The following is a 17,239-nucleotide window of genomic DNA, read 5'->3' on the forward strand; positions in this document are numbered from 1 at the left end:
TAATAAAGGGTCCTTGAGTCAGACAGCAAAAGTTATTAGTCAAGAAAGATGACTGAATTAGGAAGGACTGACAAGATCAGGGCTGTTTATCTGAAAGAACAACAGGACTAAATAAATATACACAGTATGATGAAAGTTAATTAAGAAGTATTTTTTCTTTGCCCTCCTATTACAAAGTCAAACAGAACTAAATCACTTTTCAAATTGATATTTTAAAAAAACAACGGGTGGATAACTTTTAGGACTCAGTGCCACAAAATACTAGTGATGACAAGAACCAAGAGGATTAAACTGCAATTGGTTATGTATATGAGCAGTCCCTGACGTTCCACTATAAGCGATCACTAACAGACAGGGATAAGAGAGATGTCTTGTAACAGAGGTATCATTTCCTAACAGCATAGGGAAGAATTTAATGCACCACGCTCTGTAGCATCCTAGCCATGCTACTGCTGGCATGACACCCAGCTAGAGGGACACTCATCAGACCACTCCAGCACTCCATGTTCTGCTACCAGAACTGTCTGGTGGCACAACACACATGCTTTCCAGTTGTGAGCTTCATGACGGATCTTCCAGCTGGAAAGCATGTGTGTATCCTTTAAGGCATGCCTGTTATCAAGCAGCCTTGATTAGAGCAGTCAGACTTCTGCAGTGAAGGTAAATGTTTTGTAATCTCAGCTGCAGCGCTCAGTAATGCTTAGGCAAACTTTTTAGTTTTTTTTGTCATCTGAGGGTTTATTTTCCATTCTGTCATTACATCTTTTAGTTTAATGTGGAAGTTACTGATTTTACTTTTTTTTTTTTTTTTGAGACACAGGAACAAACTACAGAACCCAAGAACACCTTGATTGAATCTTTCTGACACTAGTCAGGAAAACTCACAGATCCTCTTCCAAAGCAAAAATGTTTCTTTTTAAGATGGGCTTCCCACAATGTAATACAATTCTTTGTGAAGAGAGCATTCTTTATCCTTCAGTAATGGAGAAGCTGGTAGTCCTCCCAGCACCCCAAATGCCTGTCCATGGCGAACAGCCAACCAAGTAATATGATGAAGGAATATTTCCTAGCCAGACAAACCAGGTGTGCTTGCAATACAAAGTCAAAGTCTAACTTGGCAAAGGCGAGGTCAAAGGGCTGGTTACCTCCTCTGTCCCTTCCTTCCAAGCCCCATGCTTGCAAGTGTTGACATTCCCATACGTAAGGAAAACCTCCACATTCTTAGTTACAGATTCAGCTGCTCTTTCATGTTCTATGCTTGACTGGCCTGGTGCTGCAGTATGAGAATATTTCATAATAAATCTATATTTTTATCTGTCCTTAGTAAAGTCGGTGATGATTGATGTTTCAGTCAGGGTTGAGCAGTTTCCATAATGCATAAAAATGTGGTTAAGCACAGTACAAGTGTATTCCTACAACATCTAGGTGCCTCCTGTAGTTCAAAAACACCAGAAAACTGGAAGGACTTGTGAATGCAACTGTAATGCAAATCTCATTATTAACTACCACTTTACTGAGCAAATATCAACATCTCCCTCCTGAATAACAAGAGCATTTCTAACAACAGTCATCGTATTTCTTAATGGAGAACCAAATTCACTGGCAATAAAGTCCAGGTTCCCGGAAGAAAAATTACTCTGTGCTCTCTGTGGACAGACTGGGTTTTAATGAGCAAGGAAACCACAAAGGGCCTGATCCTAACCCCACATAAGACAATGGGATGGCTTCTACTGACTTGACTGGGCTTTGGATGGAGATCTGAGCTCCTGATTTTGCATTTGTCGCACTGTCAGCTTCACTGAAAGCCACAGAGAGTTTCAATGTCACACAAAGAAAGGTTCTTCAAGAACTAATATTATCCCTTTCCCCAGTATGGAAAATTCCCCATTATAAGCAGGGAATAATAAACTGTTGAGAATTTCAGATTGCATTTTCAAAAAAAAGAATTCTTTTGGACACTCAGGAGGCTCATCTCGTGCCAACCCTGATTGCGAAGAAAGTTAAGTGCTCCCAATGTACTATAATCTTTCCCAATATCACTTACAGGTGGCTTGCTGACAGCATATTTTATTTTCAAGTCTACATTTTTTTAGCAATCGTGTTTTCCAGCACCAAAATGGTCTGTTCATGTGGAACTGGTGGAATGTGTCAGAACAAACTAATACACTGGAATAGTAATTTACCATGGATGACAGGTTGTATGGGGCTTTTTCATTTACAATATGCAACATAGAGTTTAAAATATACAACATTTTCCCCCTGTATGGTATTTTTCTTTCTACTGTTGTGCTCTGCAAGACATTACTTTAGTGTACGCCTTCTTTAATGACCTTAATAAATTACTTGCAAGCTTTGAGTTAAGGACACAATTCTTCAATTAAAACTAATAGCCATAATTGCAGCATCTCTCTAAGGTGCTGCTGCTCTCTGTTGGCTGCACACAATGGAAACACAGCTGGGGTCAATAAACAAGCGCTCTTCAGGACTGAGCACAGCATTTCCTCAATTTGATAGTCTTACCAGTCACAGATTTTAGCTCTTGCCCATCAAATTTGCAGCACCTTTGGCTACTTGGTTATCACAGAATGTGTGCACATACATTATTTCCCCGTGGATGCTTCTTTTTATTCCTAATTACAACAAAAATTAGTTCCCACAGTACGCAGTGATTCCAGTGGGAGCTGCTAACACTTAGAAGCCCTGAAAACAAGGACTCATTTTATAAAGTCAAACACAGGAATATCTGCATTAGCAGACACTAAGAAAATGTCTGCTAATGACACAATTAAACACTTGGCTTTGTGTAATTGAGCCTAGCCACTGACTTCAAGAAAAACTTGTATCTGCTGCACCACTCTAGTTAAGCTTCACTTGACCAATGCACATCCCATCTCCTCCACACAACTGAAAGCAAAGTTCTGATATAAACTGTTAAAATTCCATTGTGGCTTGTCAGATGTATAACTTAATACTTCAGTCTATGTGTCGCTGGCCCACAGGATGAGGGTGACAATATCTCAGCTGAGAACCATGAGTCCTCCATATATCAAAGGTAATAAAAAAACCCCAATATCAAAGGTAATAAAAAAACCCCACAAGAACTATGTACTTTAAATCAGTCTTCATCTATCTCCTTTCTGGCGTTCATTCACAAAGAATGAAGAGTAATTCATTTCCTTACTATTCATCTGTCCCACATGTGTATTACTGGGCATGAAAATACTACACATAAATCTTTTCTTCATCCTCAGAATGATTCTTAAAAGGCACCCTTCCCTTGCATTTCTGTGTGATGCCTGATAAATAATAGATCAGTTGCATGGTGTTAGTTTTAATATTAATGTTATCAGACAGCATTTGAGAAAAGTGGGGCAGAAGCCCGAATTCTGGAAGAATTTGGTCTGGCAGCAGTCACCATCCAGATGTATTTTTTTCTGCTCAGGTCCATCTCTCTAATATACAGACCTTATGGGATGTGCAGGACCATGAATTTCCCTTCAATTTACCCAGAGACAATGATGTTGGCTGCAATTTTTAAAAATTAATTATTTAAAATTAACTGGTAGGTGAAAATAAAATATCCATTGAGCACAAAAACAATGGGAAGATACAGAGATCTGCTTCAGGAATCCTGACATTTTTGTGCTCTGAAATTAAAGAAAACCTTGTTTCCTCAGCCTAAATGCTGACTTTCCCCAGTGTGGAGATAAGCAACCTTTGAGCTACATAATGCTTTGATTCAGCTTAAGAAATTCTTCCTAGCTATAGGGTTTTATTTATCCCTACAAAAAATATGTTCCGGATCCATAAAATATAAAAACTAGGATTAATTATTTAGTGCTACGCCCATCACTCTTCCATGCAGTACTAGGAAGCATGTAAGGATGTTTTCCTCCCATCTCCTACCCTGGAAGCTTATAGAATGTATGTCTAGCTGAATCTAGTCTAAGAATTAGGGGACAGACCACCTTGTTATCCCACTCTACAGTTCTGAGAAAGGCCTTATGTGAGTGCAAATATGTGCAGGCACCATGCACATGCAATTCCCAACACACAGAGGACAGCAATGTCCTTCATGACCTCAAGGAAAGCATGCTGTGGCTGCCTGTGGCACTGTGGACACTTTCTGTGGCTACAAAGGTTGCTGTAAGCCATGAGCAAACAGAGCCATCTCTACCTTCCCATTCACATCTCTAGTCAAGAACTCAAGAGAATCTGAGAGAGCTCGGGATGTGCTCTGTTGTTTCTCCAAACTGCTCAGATACTGCAGAAAACAAACATACCATACTTGCACACTAACATTCCTCTCAAAGCTCATTTAGGAGGAGAGAGACAAAAGTCACATGAAGGCTACATCTATTATATTGAAGAAAAACTACTTTCAGATACAGACTGGACACCGAGCCAGAACACATTTCTGTCCCTCACCCATATTCCTTTGCAGGGGTTCTCAGCCTGAGGTGTTGTCATCTGTCACTGGTGGCTTTGACAACACTGCTCCACCTTGACTTTCTAGACTGTATTGTTATTGTGGGAGAATGAATAGGGCAGGGATAGAGACCAAGTCAAGAGGGGAAGGGTAGGGAATCCCACCCTCAGACAGACAGCAGAACACAGCCATGAGCAGAGTCAGAGAAAACCATTTAAGTGAGTAGAAAGGGACAATACTCACCATCTAACAAAGGGGATTACAAAAGCTTTCCCTCTCTGACATACTCATATCCATCTCAATGCTTCTCAAACTCTACTGTGCTCACAACAGTAGACTAGGAAAAACAGTTCTGCACAAAAGTAGCCTCCACTTCTGTTCTACAAGGTCAGCAATTCACTAGGATTTCTCTGAACTCAGAAGCACTCATGAGCCTATTGCTATCCCTTGAGCATCCTGTGGCAGCTGGCTCCTTTAGCCATTTTTCACCGTCCCACTGCCTGTCAATAAATCACCGTGCTAATTCCTGTGACACCTCCTGTGAAGTGCTCTGTGAATTGTGGCAAAGATTTCTGAGCTGCATCTGAGAACTGGTGGTGAATGGCTGACTTCAGGTTGACATGATGAAGAAAGGTTAAGCTCTTCAGCTGAGCAGCCTCTTAGAAATGATTCATTGTGACTCCAGCTATCCCTTTTCTATACAGCAAGTCTATCCTCTGCATCTGCCTGAACATGTAAGGGACTAGACCTTTGTCTTCCGCGTTGCTCACGTACTTAAGTATTCCTGTCTTCTCATTACCTGTAAAGGGTGATTACATTTCCTATGGAATATCACCAGTGATATGTTACACTTCAGGGCTATGTTTACCCCCCACTCTCTAATGGGAACCTGTGGTTACTTCATCCTTTTCCTTTCTTGAATACCAGTCCTCCCACAAGCCGGTGTGTTAGCCACCAACCTCCCACCAAAGAATAATGGGACTCCTACTGAAGCTCATTAATAGTAAATTATTTTCAGTTATTAAAGGCAATTCTCTTGGTGAAGACTCTGGAGAGCCAGGGATGGTAGAGCAGAACACTGTCTGCCCCACAATTGATTTGAATACAGTGGTTTGAAGGAAACCTCAGACTTCAAAAGGAAGCCATTAAGAATAGCTATTTGCACAATGCCTGTCTGAGCACTGAGGACAGTAAAGAAAGTAGAATCTGTCTATCATGGTCAGATGATTATTCCTTTTTTTTTTTCTCCAATTAGATGGTCTTCAAATAAACATTGGCATCAGAGATCTGAACTAGCAGTCACGAGCTGTGTAAAAAGGTGTAAGTCACAGAACTCACTTGATTTTTGTATACAGCAAGAAATTTTGGGGAATTTTTTTATGTTTTTCTGTTTGTTTTGTTTGTTTTCGTAGAACAGTTCAAGTGCTTGCCTTTTCTACAGGAAAGACTTCCCTGGTCCTCTTCTCATTCCTCTCATAGCTCTTCATGACACTTGGATTCGGATAGGGAACTGCTATCTGGGGGACTCTTAAAGCAACCCAAAGGAATTAAGTATCTAAATCCACGTGGGAATTCAAAACCTGTAGGCCAAGCAGTTAAAAACCTTTCAAAAGGATGCTTAACAAAAGGTATGCAGACAGATTCCAAGTCTACACATATACAGATAATAAATATAGCAGTGAAAAGGTCTGCTTCCATATCAAACAATACTTTCTGGCTTATGCTATAGAAGTGCATGCTCATTTCTGCTGTGTCTGACTTCATCCTATTTTGTACTACAAAAAAGCTGGAACAAGGGTGTTTGAAATTCAGAATTTCGAAAATATCTGAAAGTCTTTTGTAAACAAATGTATGTGCATATTTATACAATTAATTCTCTATATTAATTTCAATCAGGGATGCTGGGGAGGAAGAGGAAGAATTAAAAACTTCTCAGTTCAGTTTCCTAAAAAAAAAAAATAAAAAAACAAATCCCAAAACAACAAACCCTAGCAGATGGGTACTCGGCTCCATGAACATCCTTCTCACTGTGCAGGATATCTGGGAAAGCTTAACTCCAACAGTCTCAGTCCTGGTGGGGAACAGCAGGGCATCATGACTGCTATAAAGCACGGAGTGCAAGATTTGCTGAAGCCACGTATCAATCAGCATGGCTGGGTTACCTTGGAGTTACTGACATGGAGTGCAACTCCTGCCTCCTTTAAATTTCCTTTAGGCATTGGGGATGTAAACCTTATCACCTGAGAGCTTATCTCAGCTCTGCTGGGACATGAACAGAGCCCATATGTCTCCATAAAGCATCTCTTTCTGAGCAGCCCAGTGTTTGCTCTAAATTAATTTGGCCAGAAAGTCCCCGATCACCTCCAAGCAGGGGCTGCTTTGAGAATGGAGCTGCTACTTCTACACAGCTGCTGCTCTAAGGAAAAAAAGGCAGCCAAGAGGAAGAGCCTCTTGAAGAGTAGCTGGGACCACTCTGACTGTGAATCAAACAAACAGCACTGCCTGTTGGGTTGGTCTAGGGCACAGGGAATGCCTGATACACTCATACACCACAAGAGAAGTGCACCCAAACTCCATTACACATCTCCTAAGCTGAAGCCCACAAAGCAAATAAATCATAAAACTATCGTTGAATGGTCTGGGTGGGAAGGAACCTTAAATATTATCTAGTTCCCAACCACCTGCCGTGGGCAGGGACACCTTGCACTAGACCAGGTTGCCCAAAGCCCTGTACAACCTGGGCTTGAATATTTCCAGAAAAGGTGTTAAGATAGGGTTATTAAAACTATTAGAGAGGTGCTTCTATCTGAATTAAGGAGCAAACAACACATATGCTATAGTCAATAGTACAGACTTTTACTTAACAATAAATGTGAGGGAGAGAGGAACAGACAAATAAATAGGAAAGGTGGGGAGAGGGGGGAGTAAGAGATTAACTTTAAAAAAGAATATCACCACTGTGGATGCTGATGCATCCCATTGGTCCTCTTCTGATCTTCTCAGTGGGGATGGTCACCTCCACCAGAGGTGGGGAAGCCCACAAACAGGGAGTCCACTGGCTTTATATTCACTCAGGTTCAGGTGGGAACACCCAGGTACCTCCCCTGGAGCAGGGAATTTTACACTGGATGATATAATACCTTGGAACAGGGGTCACTTCAGGAGTGTTCATGGTTCATGACACCTTCTAAGACAGTACAGCAATTAAGGCACATCAGCAGGGATGAATACCTTCAAGCTATGTGTGAATGTCTTGATACTACTCCAGAAGGGATTTTTCACAGCTGAGCCACTTGTGTAAGAACTTTGGTGTGATACAAAGCATTATCCTGCTTCCAAGGATTTGCCTCTTATAGGCCTCCTCCTTTATCTTGTTCAACATCCAGCTGTAGCCTCCAGTGATGGGTATACACACCCCCTCTGCACCTGGGTGAAAAGGTCAATTGTTCGAAGCATTAACCATTAACAGTCTAGTCTCTCAGAATGGGGCATCCACAACTTCTCTGGCCAACCTGTTCCAGTGTCTCACCACCCTCATAGTAAAGAATTTCTTCCCAATCTAAACCTAGCCTAGTTTAAAGCCACTTCCCCTTGTCCTGTCATTACATGCCCTTGTAAGAAGTCCCTCTCCAGCTCTCCAACAGGCCCCCTTTACGTATTGAAAGATGCTCTAAGGTCTCCCTGGAGTCGTCACTTCTCCAGGCTGAACAATCCCAAATCTCTGACTGTCTTTGTAGGAGAGGCGCTCCAGCCCTCTGAGCATCTCTGTGGCTCTGCTCTGGACTTGCTTCAACAGATCCATGTCTTCCTTATGCTGGGACCCAGAGCTGGATCCAGCACCCCAGGTGGGGTCTCACACAGGCAGAATAGAGGGGCAGAATCCCTTCCCTCCCTGCTGGCCATGCTGCTTTGGATGCTGTCCAGGATACAACTGGCTTTCTGGGCTGCAAAGTCACAGTGCCATGTCATGTGGAGCTTCTCATCAAACAACACCCAAAATCTTTCTCTGCAGGGCTGCCTCTCAAGCTATTCTCTGCCCACTCTCTATTTGTACTTGGAATTGCTCTGACACATGTAGACAATCTTGCCATCAGCACGACTGCAGCAGGAAAGACAGAAAACATTCTTTTCTTAAGAAAAACCAGGTGGCATTGATCCTGGCTGGGACAAGACAGGAAAAGAGAGAAGATGGACTGGGGGTACTCTTGTAGTGTTTTAACTAGCCACTGTGTGGTTATGCTCTACTGTGACAGCTGAAGAAAGGCTCAGAAGTGAACAAGAATCCTCTGACAGAGCCTCCCATGAACAGTTAATCTGCTAAATATTATTTATTAATAAAAAATATTATAGTCTTACATTCATGTGACCAAATGAAGGGGAAAAAAATCCAGAGCTGGAGAACATTAATTGAAAAACAATGCTCTGGTAGCTACTGTCAAAAGCAGCTTTTGGGTTGTGTTTTTCTGCAGAGAAGCTGCTGCTGGGACTTTGCCAGTTCAGCAGTTAAAGGTAATCTCAAAGAATCCCTCAGCAAATTGTAAAGTGCTTGGGCTGAAGAGCAACAAGGTGTTTGGGGACTGACTTGATTGTTTTAATTTGTGTTATACTAGCTGCAAGCAGCATTTAAGAATTATTCTGCTTAATTCACCTATTTCAGAAGCAAGACAAACCAAACAAGCTTTAATGAATAAAGTAAAAAGTAAAAGAAAAAAAGTATTTGATTTTATCCTCATGTAGATAAGAAGAAGTGCAAAATCTGGCATCTGGAAAGTGATGCTCTTACACTATATTTTCTATATACTAAAAAGGAGCTAGGAGGAAGCATTGACACAACACAGCAGTCAATAGGATGTGACTCTGCTGTCAGATCTGTTCCTTTTAGTGTTTGGAAAAGAAGAGACATGGGTCATCTGAGTACTCCCAAAGTCTCTAAAGATGGTGCCACAGTGGACCTACCTTCCTCCTTCACAGCAGCCAATACATTTCCTCTCACTTCATTTAACAGACTGTGACAAATGTGCAGATCTCACCCCAGAAGTGTGCAAGTAATTGACTCAAAGGCAAGAATAAATCCTTTCTTACCTATTCCCCACTTATACTTTTAACAGCATAGCCATCAAAATGCAGCAAATCAATTTTCCCCCTTACTGTCTCCACTCTGCCTTTTCAGAATATTTTTAGTTGCTCTGATTAAAAATTTACCTCGTAAGTACCACTGAGGACACAGTGCATGTCTTGATTACAATTTTGGATAACTTTTTCAGCCTACCTATGGATCTTCCTTGCCAAGGAAGATGTGGAGCCATATCTTTCCTTACTTCCCTTATCTTTCTAACAAAACAGAAACATTAATAACTAACTTTGAAAGACCGACAGGAAAATAACCTCACAGCAAAATGCAAAAAATACATTTTCAGAATGAAGATGGGAGGCCATCACATGTGATGAGATTACACAAGATACCTTAAACAAGAGAAACATGGCATGCTAAGCTAAAAAACACACTTGCAGGTCTTGCCCAAAGCAAAGATAAACAACCTCAGCATTTCTGTATTCTGCCTTTAGTACTGCATTGGAGGGGACAGGTAGGGGACAGGTACTCACCCCTGGACTCTTATCTCTCTTTCAGTCCTCTTCACTGGGGACTATGTGGGTCACAAATGTCTTGTGCCACTTCTATCACATAATCTACCATGTGTGAAAAACCAGTACTTCTTCCATTACTTTGTCCAGATATGCTTTAATTACCATCCCTGAAATTCTACATGTGTGAAGCCACAGTACTTATCGGAATGTCACCAAAATGTAAGACAGTATGAATGAAGGAATGTAAATCCCTCTTCCTGGGATTCTCTGCATGGCAGCAGTTTTAATTTGCTTATTCAGAGCAGGCAGAGACCTTTCTACCTTTTGACTGCCATTCAGCCACCCTTTCTTTTTTCCTGTGGAATCTGTTTTCTATCCAAAACTGGAGAAGTCTTGACCACTGAAAAAGAGATTACTTTTTTATTTAATTTCTGAAAGTCACTTATATTGATTGGACAGCTTAGACAAAGTTGAGTAGTAGAAGGCCTAAACTTAAAGATTTGGAGGAAAAAACAGGCAATGTAAAAAGTAAAGGAAACACCCCTTTCTTTTCTGCCTTTAGTATCAATATAGTCCAAAACATTCTCTCTCTTATTTTTTTTTTTTTACAAATGTTTGTTCACTAAAATGTTCCAAGGGGGAAAATGTCAGCTACAAATCCTCACTCACCGTGTATTTGCACAGCAATGCTTAAAGGTCCTTAAAGATCTCCAAGGATTTGAAAGAAATAATTCAGTCAGGTAGCAAAAACAGTGCCACTGCCTTCCAGTGTCTGGTTACAAGGCTCATGCAGCAGCTGACAACTCCAGGCAAGTCACAATGAACTCACTTCACACATCATACATGGAGAAATATATTCCACCATTCAAATGTATGAAAGTCTAACTGTTTGAAATTAATGCATCAAGTAAAAATAGCTGCAATACACAGGATGGACTGTGGAAAACGTTTTGCTCACTGCAAAGAGACACTTCTGCTTGTCTTACAGATGGCCTGCTCCTGTTCTTGCCAAAAACCACCACAATTTCACTCAGTTTCCTTGGCACTTAGAAAAGTCACAACTTTTCCCTCACATATGCTGGTTGATTTTTATATACCTGAGTAACAGGTCTGTTACAGCCATGTTTTGCATTATTAATCTTGGATGAAGTTAAACCCTAACTGTGTGACACATCACACATTATTACTCAGTTTACCTCGAAGTCGTTTTCTGATTTCTTTTTTTTTATTTTGTTAAGTTTACCTAAGACACATTTAGGCTGGAACAGTTCTCAATTACCCTGGCACAGAAACCTGGCATTCTCCTAAATTTGTGCTTTCCAGCAATGAGACTCCTTTTTGCTGTATCTTTAAATTGCCTGTGCTTCCCAAAAAGTTGTCTCAATATTATTACCTTACAGATAATTGAGATTTTCTTGGTTTCAGACATCTCTTCCTTGCTTAAACAATTACTTATCCCATGCTTTTTCCTGCCCCCACTTTCCTTTCCCCTGTAGAGAAATACATTTTCACTGCTAATACACACCATAACTGCAATGTACTGGCAAATGGGTGCAGTCCAAAGCCCAGTGAAATCTTGAAAGGTTTCTGAACCACAGAAAGGCAACTACACAGTATTACATAGACAGCCTCTATAAAGGATCTTAATTTAAAGACCTCTTCTTGTGCTATAAATTTGTTTTGTTTGTATAATATTTTCTATTTTCAGATCTTTATAGTCCTATAACTAAGAAAAGTAGTTTAAGAAGGAAAATAAGACTACCAACTGTCCTAATTCCTCATGAAACTGATGTTTTTAAAGGATTAAAAAAAAAAGGAATTTTAAATTCTAGAAGTGATTAACTACAAGCATGAACTTATTAAGCTGCTTGTAAGTAACTAACATTCAAAACAGCAGCACTGCAGTTTTTCTAATCCTAGACACTTTTCTCCCATCCTCCACAGCAGGTTCACTAAAAATTCAAGATAATGATTACAAGTACCTAGATATGTAACATACAGATCCATAGCAACGCTGAGGATCTCTTATGTTAATTTCTGTGCCCAGAGGTTTTTCTGCAACACTGAATTAAAGAAACCACTGTATCATTCCATAACAAGATGATTATCTAGGAATTAAGACTAAGTAGAAAACTCTTCAAAACGTCAGTCTTCCAAAGCTTTTAAAAACAAAATTACTTATGTGGCTTACATCACCAGTTCTCAAAAGTTACATATCTGCACACATACTATTCTTAGAAGAAAGGGCAAAGTAACCATTATGTTTTAGTCTTCATTTATGATTCCTTTTTAATGCAGAAGATAATCTCCTTGGAATTGCTGATTTTTAATGGGCCATTTGAAAATATTTCTTTTACTGTTGTAGGTGAAAAAACCAAGAGGACAACAACATCGCTTATCAACAATCCATTAGTGTCACCGCTCTAATTCTTCAGATAAAAAGGTGTGAAATTTTTCCTCCTTTTAATGTCAAAAAATATTTGGATGTCTGCTGAGTGAGGTTTAAATGGTTTTAGAGAACAAAACTAGTTGAAGTCCTAAATCTGTGTGACAATTCTTTGTGAGAATTGCATCTCTTTGCAGGAGTCACAGAGGGAACCAGAGAAGGAACAACCGCCATCCCCAGAATATGTTCTGAATGCATCAAAGCATATCAAAGGAGAAAATACACATAGGAGAAATATAGAGTAGAGAATCTTGCCCCTACCTCACCACTCTACTAGTATGGAAGACAGTATTTTCAGCAAAGAAGAGAAGCATAACCTGTGACTTGAGCCATGACTGATGCAGTGCTGCTGAAAGGCTGCCACAGCCACAGTATGTGGATTTCCCCAGTAAGATGCCGAGAGTACAGTAATTTCACGAATACAAGCCGCACCAATTTGACCAAAATTTTGGTGGAAACCCGGAAGTGCGGCTAATATTCCGGGGCGGCTAATCTATTAACAAAATTCTAAAAGCTGCCAACACGGAAGTGAGAGCCCGCGGCAGCCCCAAGCCAAGCTGGAGCCCGGCCGGCCCCGGCAGAGGTGGGAAAGCCTGGCAGAGGCGGGGCCAGCAGTGTGGGGGGCGGGCGGCAGAGCCTGAGCCAGCAGGGCGGGGCAGGGAGGGCGGCAGAGCCTGAGCCAGCAGGGCGGGGGAGCCTGGGAGAACTGGGGCTAGCAGTGCAGGGGAGCATGGCAGAAGCAGGAAGGCCGGCGGGTGGGGCTGCCTGGCAGCGGGGGAAGCCCAGCAGAATCGGGGCCAGCAGCGTGGGGGAGCCCGGCGGTGCGGGGGCCTGCAGTGCCGGCCAGGGCGAGGAAACGCGGCGGCGGTGCAGACGGGAGGGGGCGGCCGGCGAGCCTGGTGGCGGCGGCGGCAGCCCTGCCGGCGGGGCGAGCGAAAGCGGCGCTCGCGAAAGCGCCGCTCGCGAAAGCGCCGCTCGGCGAGCGAAAGCGCCGCCGCTCGCCGCGAAAGCGCCGCCGCTCGCCGCGAAAGCGTCGCCGCGAAAGCGCCGCCGCTCGCCGCGAAAGCGCCACTCGGCGAGCGAAAGCGCCGCGGGGCGGGGCGGGCGCGGCGCTCACGAGGCGCGGCGCAGGGCGAGGGAAAGCGGCAGCGGGGCGAGCGAACGCGGCAGCGGGGCGGTGCTGACGGGAGAGGGGGGCCAGCGAGCCCGGCGGCGGCGGCGGCGGCAGCACCACCCGGCCAGCCCCGCCGAGCCGTGGCGCTGAGCTGGGCCACCCGGCCCCGTCGGCAACCATGAGCGGGCCGAGCCTTCCTGGCCCCGCCCCGAGCCAGTAAAGCCCGCTATGCCGCGATCCTGTTACTAATTGGCCAATTTGTGAAAGCTGCGCACGGATTCTCGCGACGAACGAAAGTGCGGCTAATTTTCGGGGTGCGGCTTATCTATTGACAAAGACAGCAACATTGTCGAGGCACCGGGGGTGCGGCTTATAATCCGTGCGGCTTGTATTCGTGAAACTACTGTAATCACAGAATAACACTGCCACTCTTTGAGGAAGCAGGGAACAAGATTTCTCCAAACTTTCAGACTTGGAAGAGCTGCTTGCACTACACACAGGATTTTCCCCTAAGAGATGATGTAACAATGAAGATAACTGCTGGTTTGGTATCACTGAGGAGAATGTAGACCAAAAGTGCCAATGAGCATAGAAGTGTTACAAATACAATAAACTTTCAGCATGAATGAATGGAAGGACCAACTCCAAAAAGGAGTGCAACAACCCAGTTTTTACAAAAAAATGTTGATTGTACTGCATCAGAACCATCATGATAGAAGACAGCAGGATCTGTGAGCAAAACCTTCAATGTCTATGTACTTGTGCTAACTGATACTACAGTGCACTCTCAGTGACAATAAGAAGTTATCCATATCTGCAATAAACTTGCTTCTCGATTTCCCTGAAAGATATAGTCTGTTCTTCACAATGAAAAGTACTCATTATCTTACCCTAACCTGTATTCCTCTTCTGCACACACCATCTTGAGTAAAGGGTTAAGATCCTTTTGCATGATTTTCATGTAAGAAAGACTCAAGAATTAATGACTCAAAGTTTTAAGATGCCCACACAAATTTCATTTCCATTTCTGTTTCTTCGCACAGCACAGTCTCATACAACACTACACAAAAAGGAAAAAAACCTCAAGAAATAAAAATCCACTGAAACGCCATGAAAACTAGGCCACAGAACTATCTATTCATCTGGCCTTCATCACATATCAAATGCAAAAGAACAACAGGGTTAAATACCTGGATGTAGAAAGAAGAAAATAAAAAATCTATAGGTGTTGGAGAACAACTTGAAGCATTTTCCTGTCATCTTCAAAAAAGGTTTATTATCTGTCTTCCTACAGCATTTTAAGAAGTCTCAAGACAAATTATTTTAACCCTCAGTTTTAGAAAGCTAGGTAGCCAGCAGCTTTTCTACCTCTTGATTTGGAAACAGTAAATTGAAAAACAGTACATATGTAATAGCTAATACTTGTCTGGTTTTCAGGCAACTGTTATTACCAGTTGGACAAATACTCTGTGCACTCCCTGATCATGCCAGTGTTGCTATATCCGTATGGTGTTCTGAGACATTGTTCAACAGCATATAAATAAGTGTCAGAAAGAAGTGAAGAAGGTATTTTTTTTATCCCAGTTGAACCAACAATACCAACAATAGCATTCTGCAACAAACCATTATTAGCGCTACTACTGTTATAGTAAAGGTCTACTAGTGTGTCAGGACTAGAAGAAGAAGGGAAGAGAACAAGGAGACAAACATCCGTCACTTAGCAAAGAGCAGGACTAGAATGTCAGACATGCTATGGACAGGAGTGTCAGGCACTGCCAGATGTATTGAGGAAGGCAGTTGCTCACTGTTGCTGTCAAAACCTGAGCACAAAGCATTGGAGGGGTAGTCTGAATACCAGACACTCAGTACTAGTGGAAAACTGAAAACCAGGTAGTATTTCTTTTCAGTAAAAAGTAATATTTTTTTGCTGCAGGAGGGTTTTAGAGCTAAAAAATGAAATATGCAAATATTGTAAGAATCAAGAACTTCTTGATATACAGAACTAAAATATTCACAAAATATTCATACTGTGACTACAAGGAAAAGGTGTTAAAAGTTTTACTTACTTTGGATGGGCAAATTCATCCAGTAGGACAACCTTTTCTATCAAGTCTCCACCAATGGTTCGAACCAAGTCATAGAAATCATTCTGACAGTATGTCTCAGAAGGCAGCCAAAAGGAGATGTCATTGATCAAAGGCGGATATCTGCTGAGGGGCTAAAAGAAATTAAAAAACACACCTTTGTACATGGTTGGACTTGATAACTACATCTACAACTGTTCTGAACTTACATAACACACGAAGTACACAGTTTAGAGGCTTTTTGAAATGCTCTTTGAAGTGCAAACTGACCTCATAAACAACTGAGACGGAAGATTTTATACTAGGAGATGTATTTTAAAGATCTCCTCATAACAACTTTGATTTATTCATTCAGAAGAAAAACTTGTTTTGTTTGCTAAAATCAGTGTTTATGACCCTGAATATGCTTTTGCAACAGAGCTGTTTAGAAGGAAGAGATAATATAAGGTGGTTTTTCACTGGGTAGAATTCACTTTTTAAAAGCATTTTCCAGACTTTTTGCAGATTCAAAACTTCTTATCCCATTCAGGCATAAAATTTATACAATTTTTTAGGATTCTTACACAACACATTTATTATTTTACTATTTACTATTTTTAGCAAAGTCTTATAAATAGGTACCTTCTTATTAAAATGTTATAATAAAAAACACACTTTGGCTTAAAAAGACGGATCAGTTTACTTTGTGGTGGTTTTTGCAGACATCCAAACATCAACAACATCAAAAAATGTATGGCTGTTAACATAATTATTCATTCCACAGGTACCACAATAGGCTTTTAAACACAAAGGGGCATCTTTGCTGCACACACAAAGTGAGCAGACAACAACTTGTTATTTGTAAAAACAAGGAGAGAATGAGAAATGAAACTAGACAATTAACTTTTCAGTTTTGAAACTTCCCAGGACTCTGTAGGTTTCAGATATCACCTCTGGTGAGATGTTTCTCCCTTTGAAGAACAGAAAATGGTAAGGTTCTCCTTCATGATCTCTAGGTTATATGGTATCTTACTTCTGCCTTGCATTAATTCCCTGCAGTTGAAAAAAGTAGTTTTGCATGAGATTGTTGGAGTCTGCAGGAGAAAACTTCTATTTTATTATTTTGTTTATAGGCACAAGAGATCCCATGTGTACACCTTGGTCTATACAACATATTATTTCATTCAAAAATGTATTTGAAAAATGTATGGGAATGTTTTATGATGGAGCAGTAGAAACTTAACTGAGTACCCGCTAAAACAATAAACCTGTTAATAAGGCAAGTTTACAGTGTTCTTATTTACTCAAATACTGTTCTATAGAGTATAAACATCTGGTCAATAAGTATCTGATAAGGAATACAGTGCAAGTTTTAAATTAATAACGCCCCAGCAAATAAAATTGTGAATTGCAAATAATTATTGAACTTGTTACCGGAATAAACTTGTCAAATGAATTCATATCCTATACATCAAATTAAAAAAAGGAAACTTGCACAACAAATCCATTGCAGGAGAGCTTTTGATAAAACACTAATGAATGAAATGCAAATGTCTCTGCTTTACAAAAGTTGCAGCTGCAAATGCTGGAGATGCTCCTTG

General features: G+C 41.3%; 1 protein-coding gene across 2 annotated transcripts in view; it reads right to left on the bottom strand.

The window, feature by feature from the left end:
• FARS2 (phenylalanyl-tRNA synthetase 2, mitochondrial) overlaps positions 1–17,239 on the bottom strand; it is a 238,587-nt gene that overhangs the window by 63,137 nt on the left and 158,211 nt on the right. For both annotated transcript variants that reach the window (XM_033055717.1, XM_033055713.1), the window contains one exon: positions 15,642–15,793. In XM_033055717.1, the coding sequence (XP_032911608.1) occupies positions 15,642–15,793 (152 nt within the window). The remainder of the gene's footprint in view (positions 1–15,641; positions 15,794–17,239) is intronic.

This window comes from Catharus ustulatus, chromosome 1 (genome assembly GCF_009819885.2).
Source record: "Catharus ustulatus isolate bCatUst1 chromosome 1, bCatUst1.pri.v2, whole genome shotgun sequence".
NCBI lineage: Eukaryota > Metazoa > Chordata > Aves > Passeriformes > Turdidae > Catharus > Catharus ustulatus.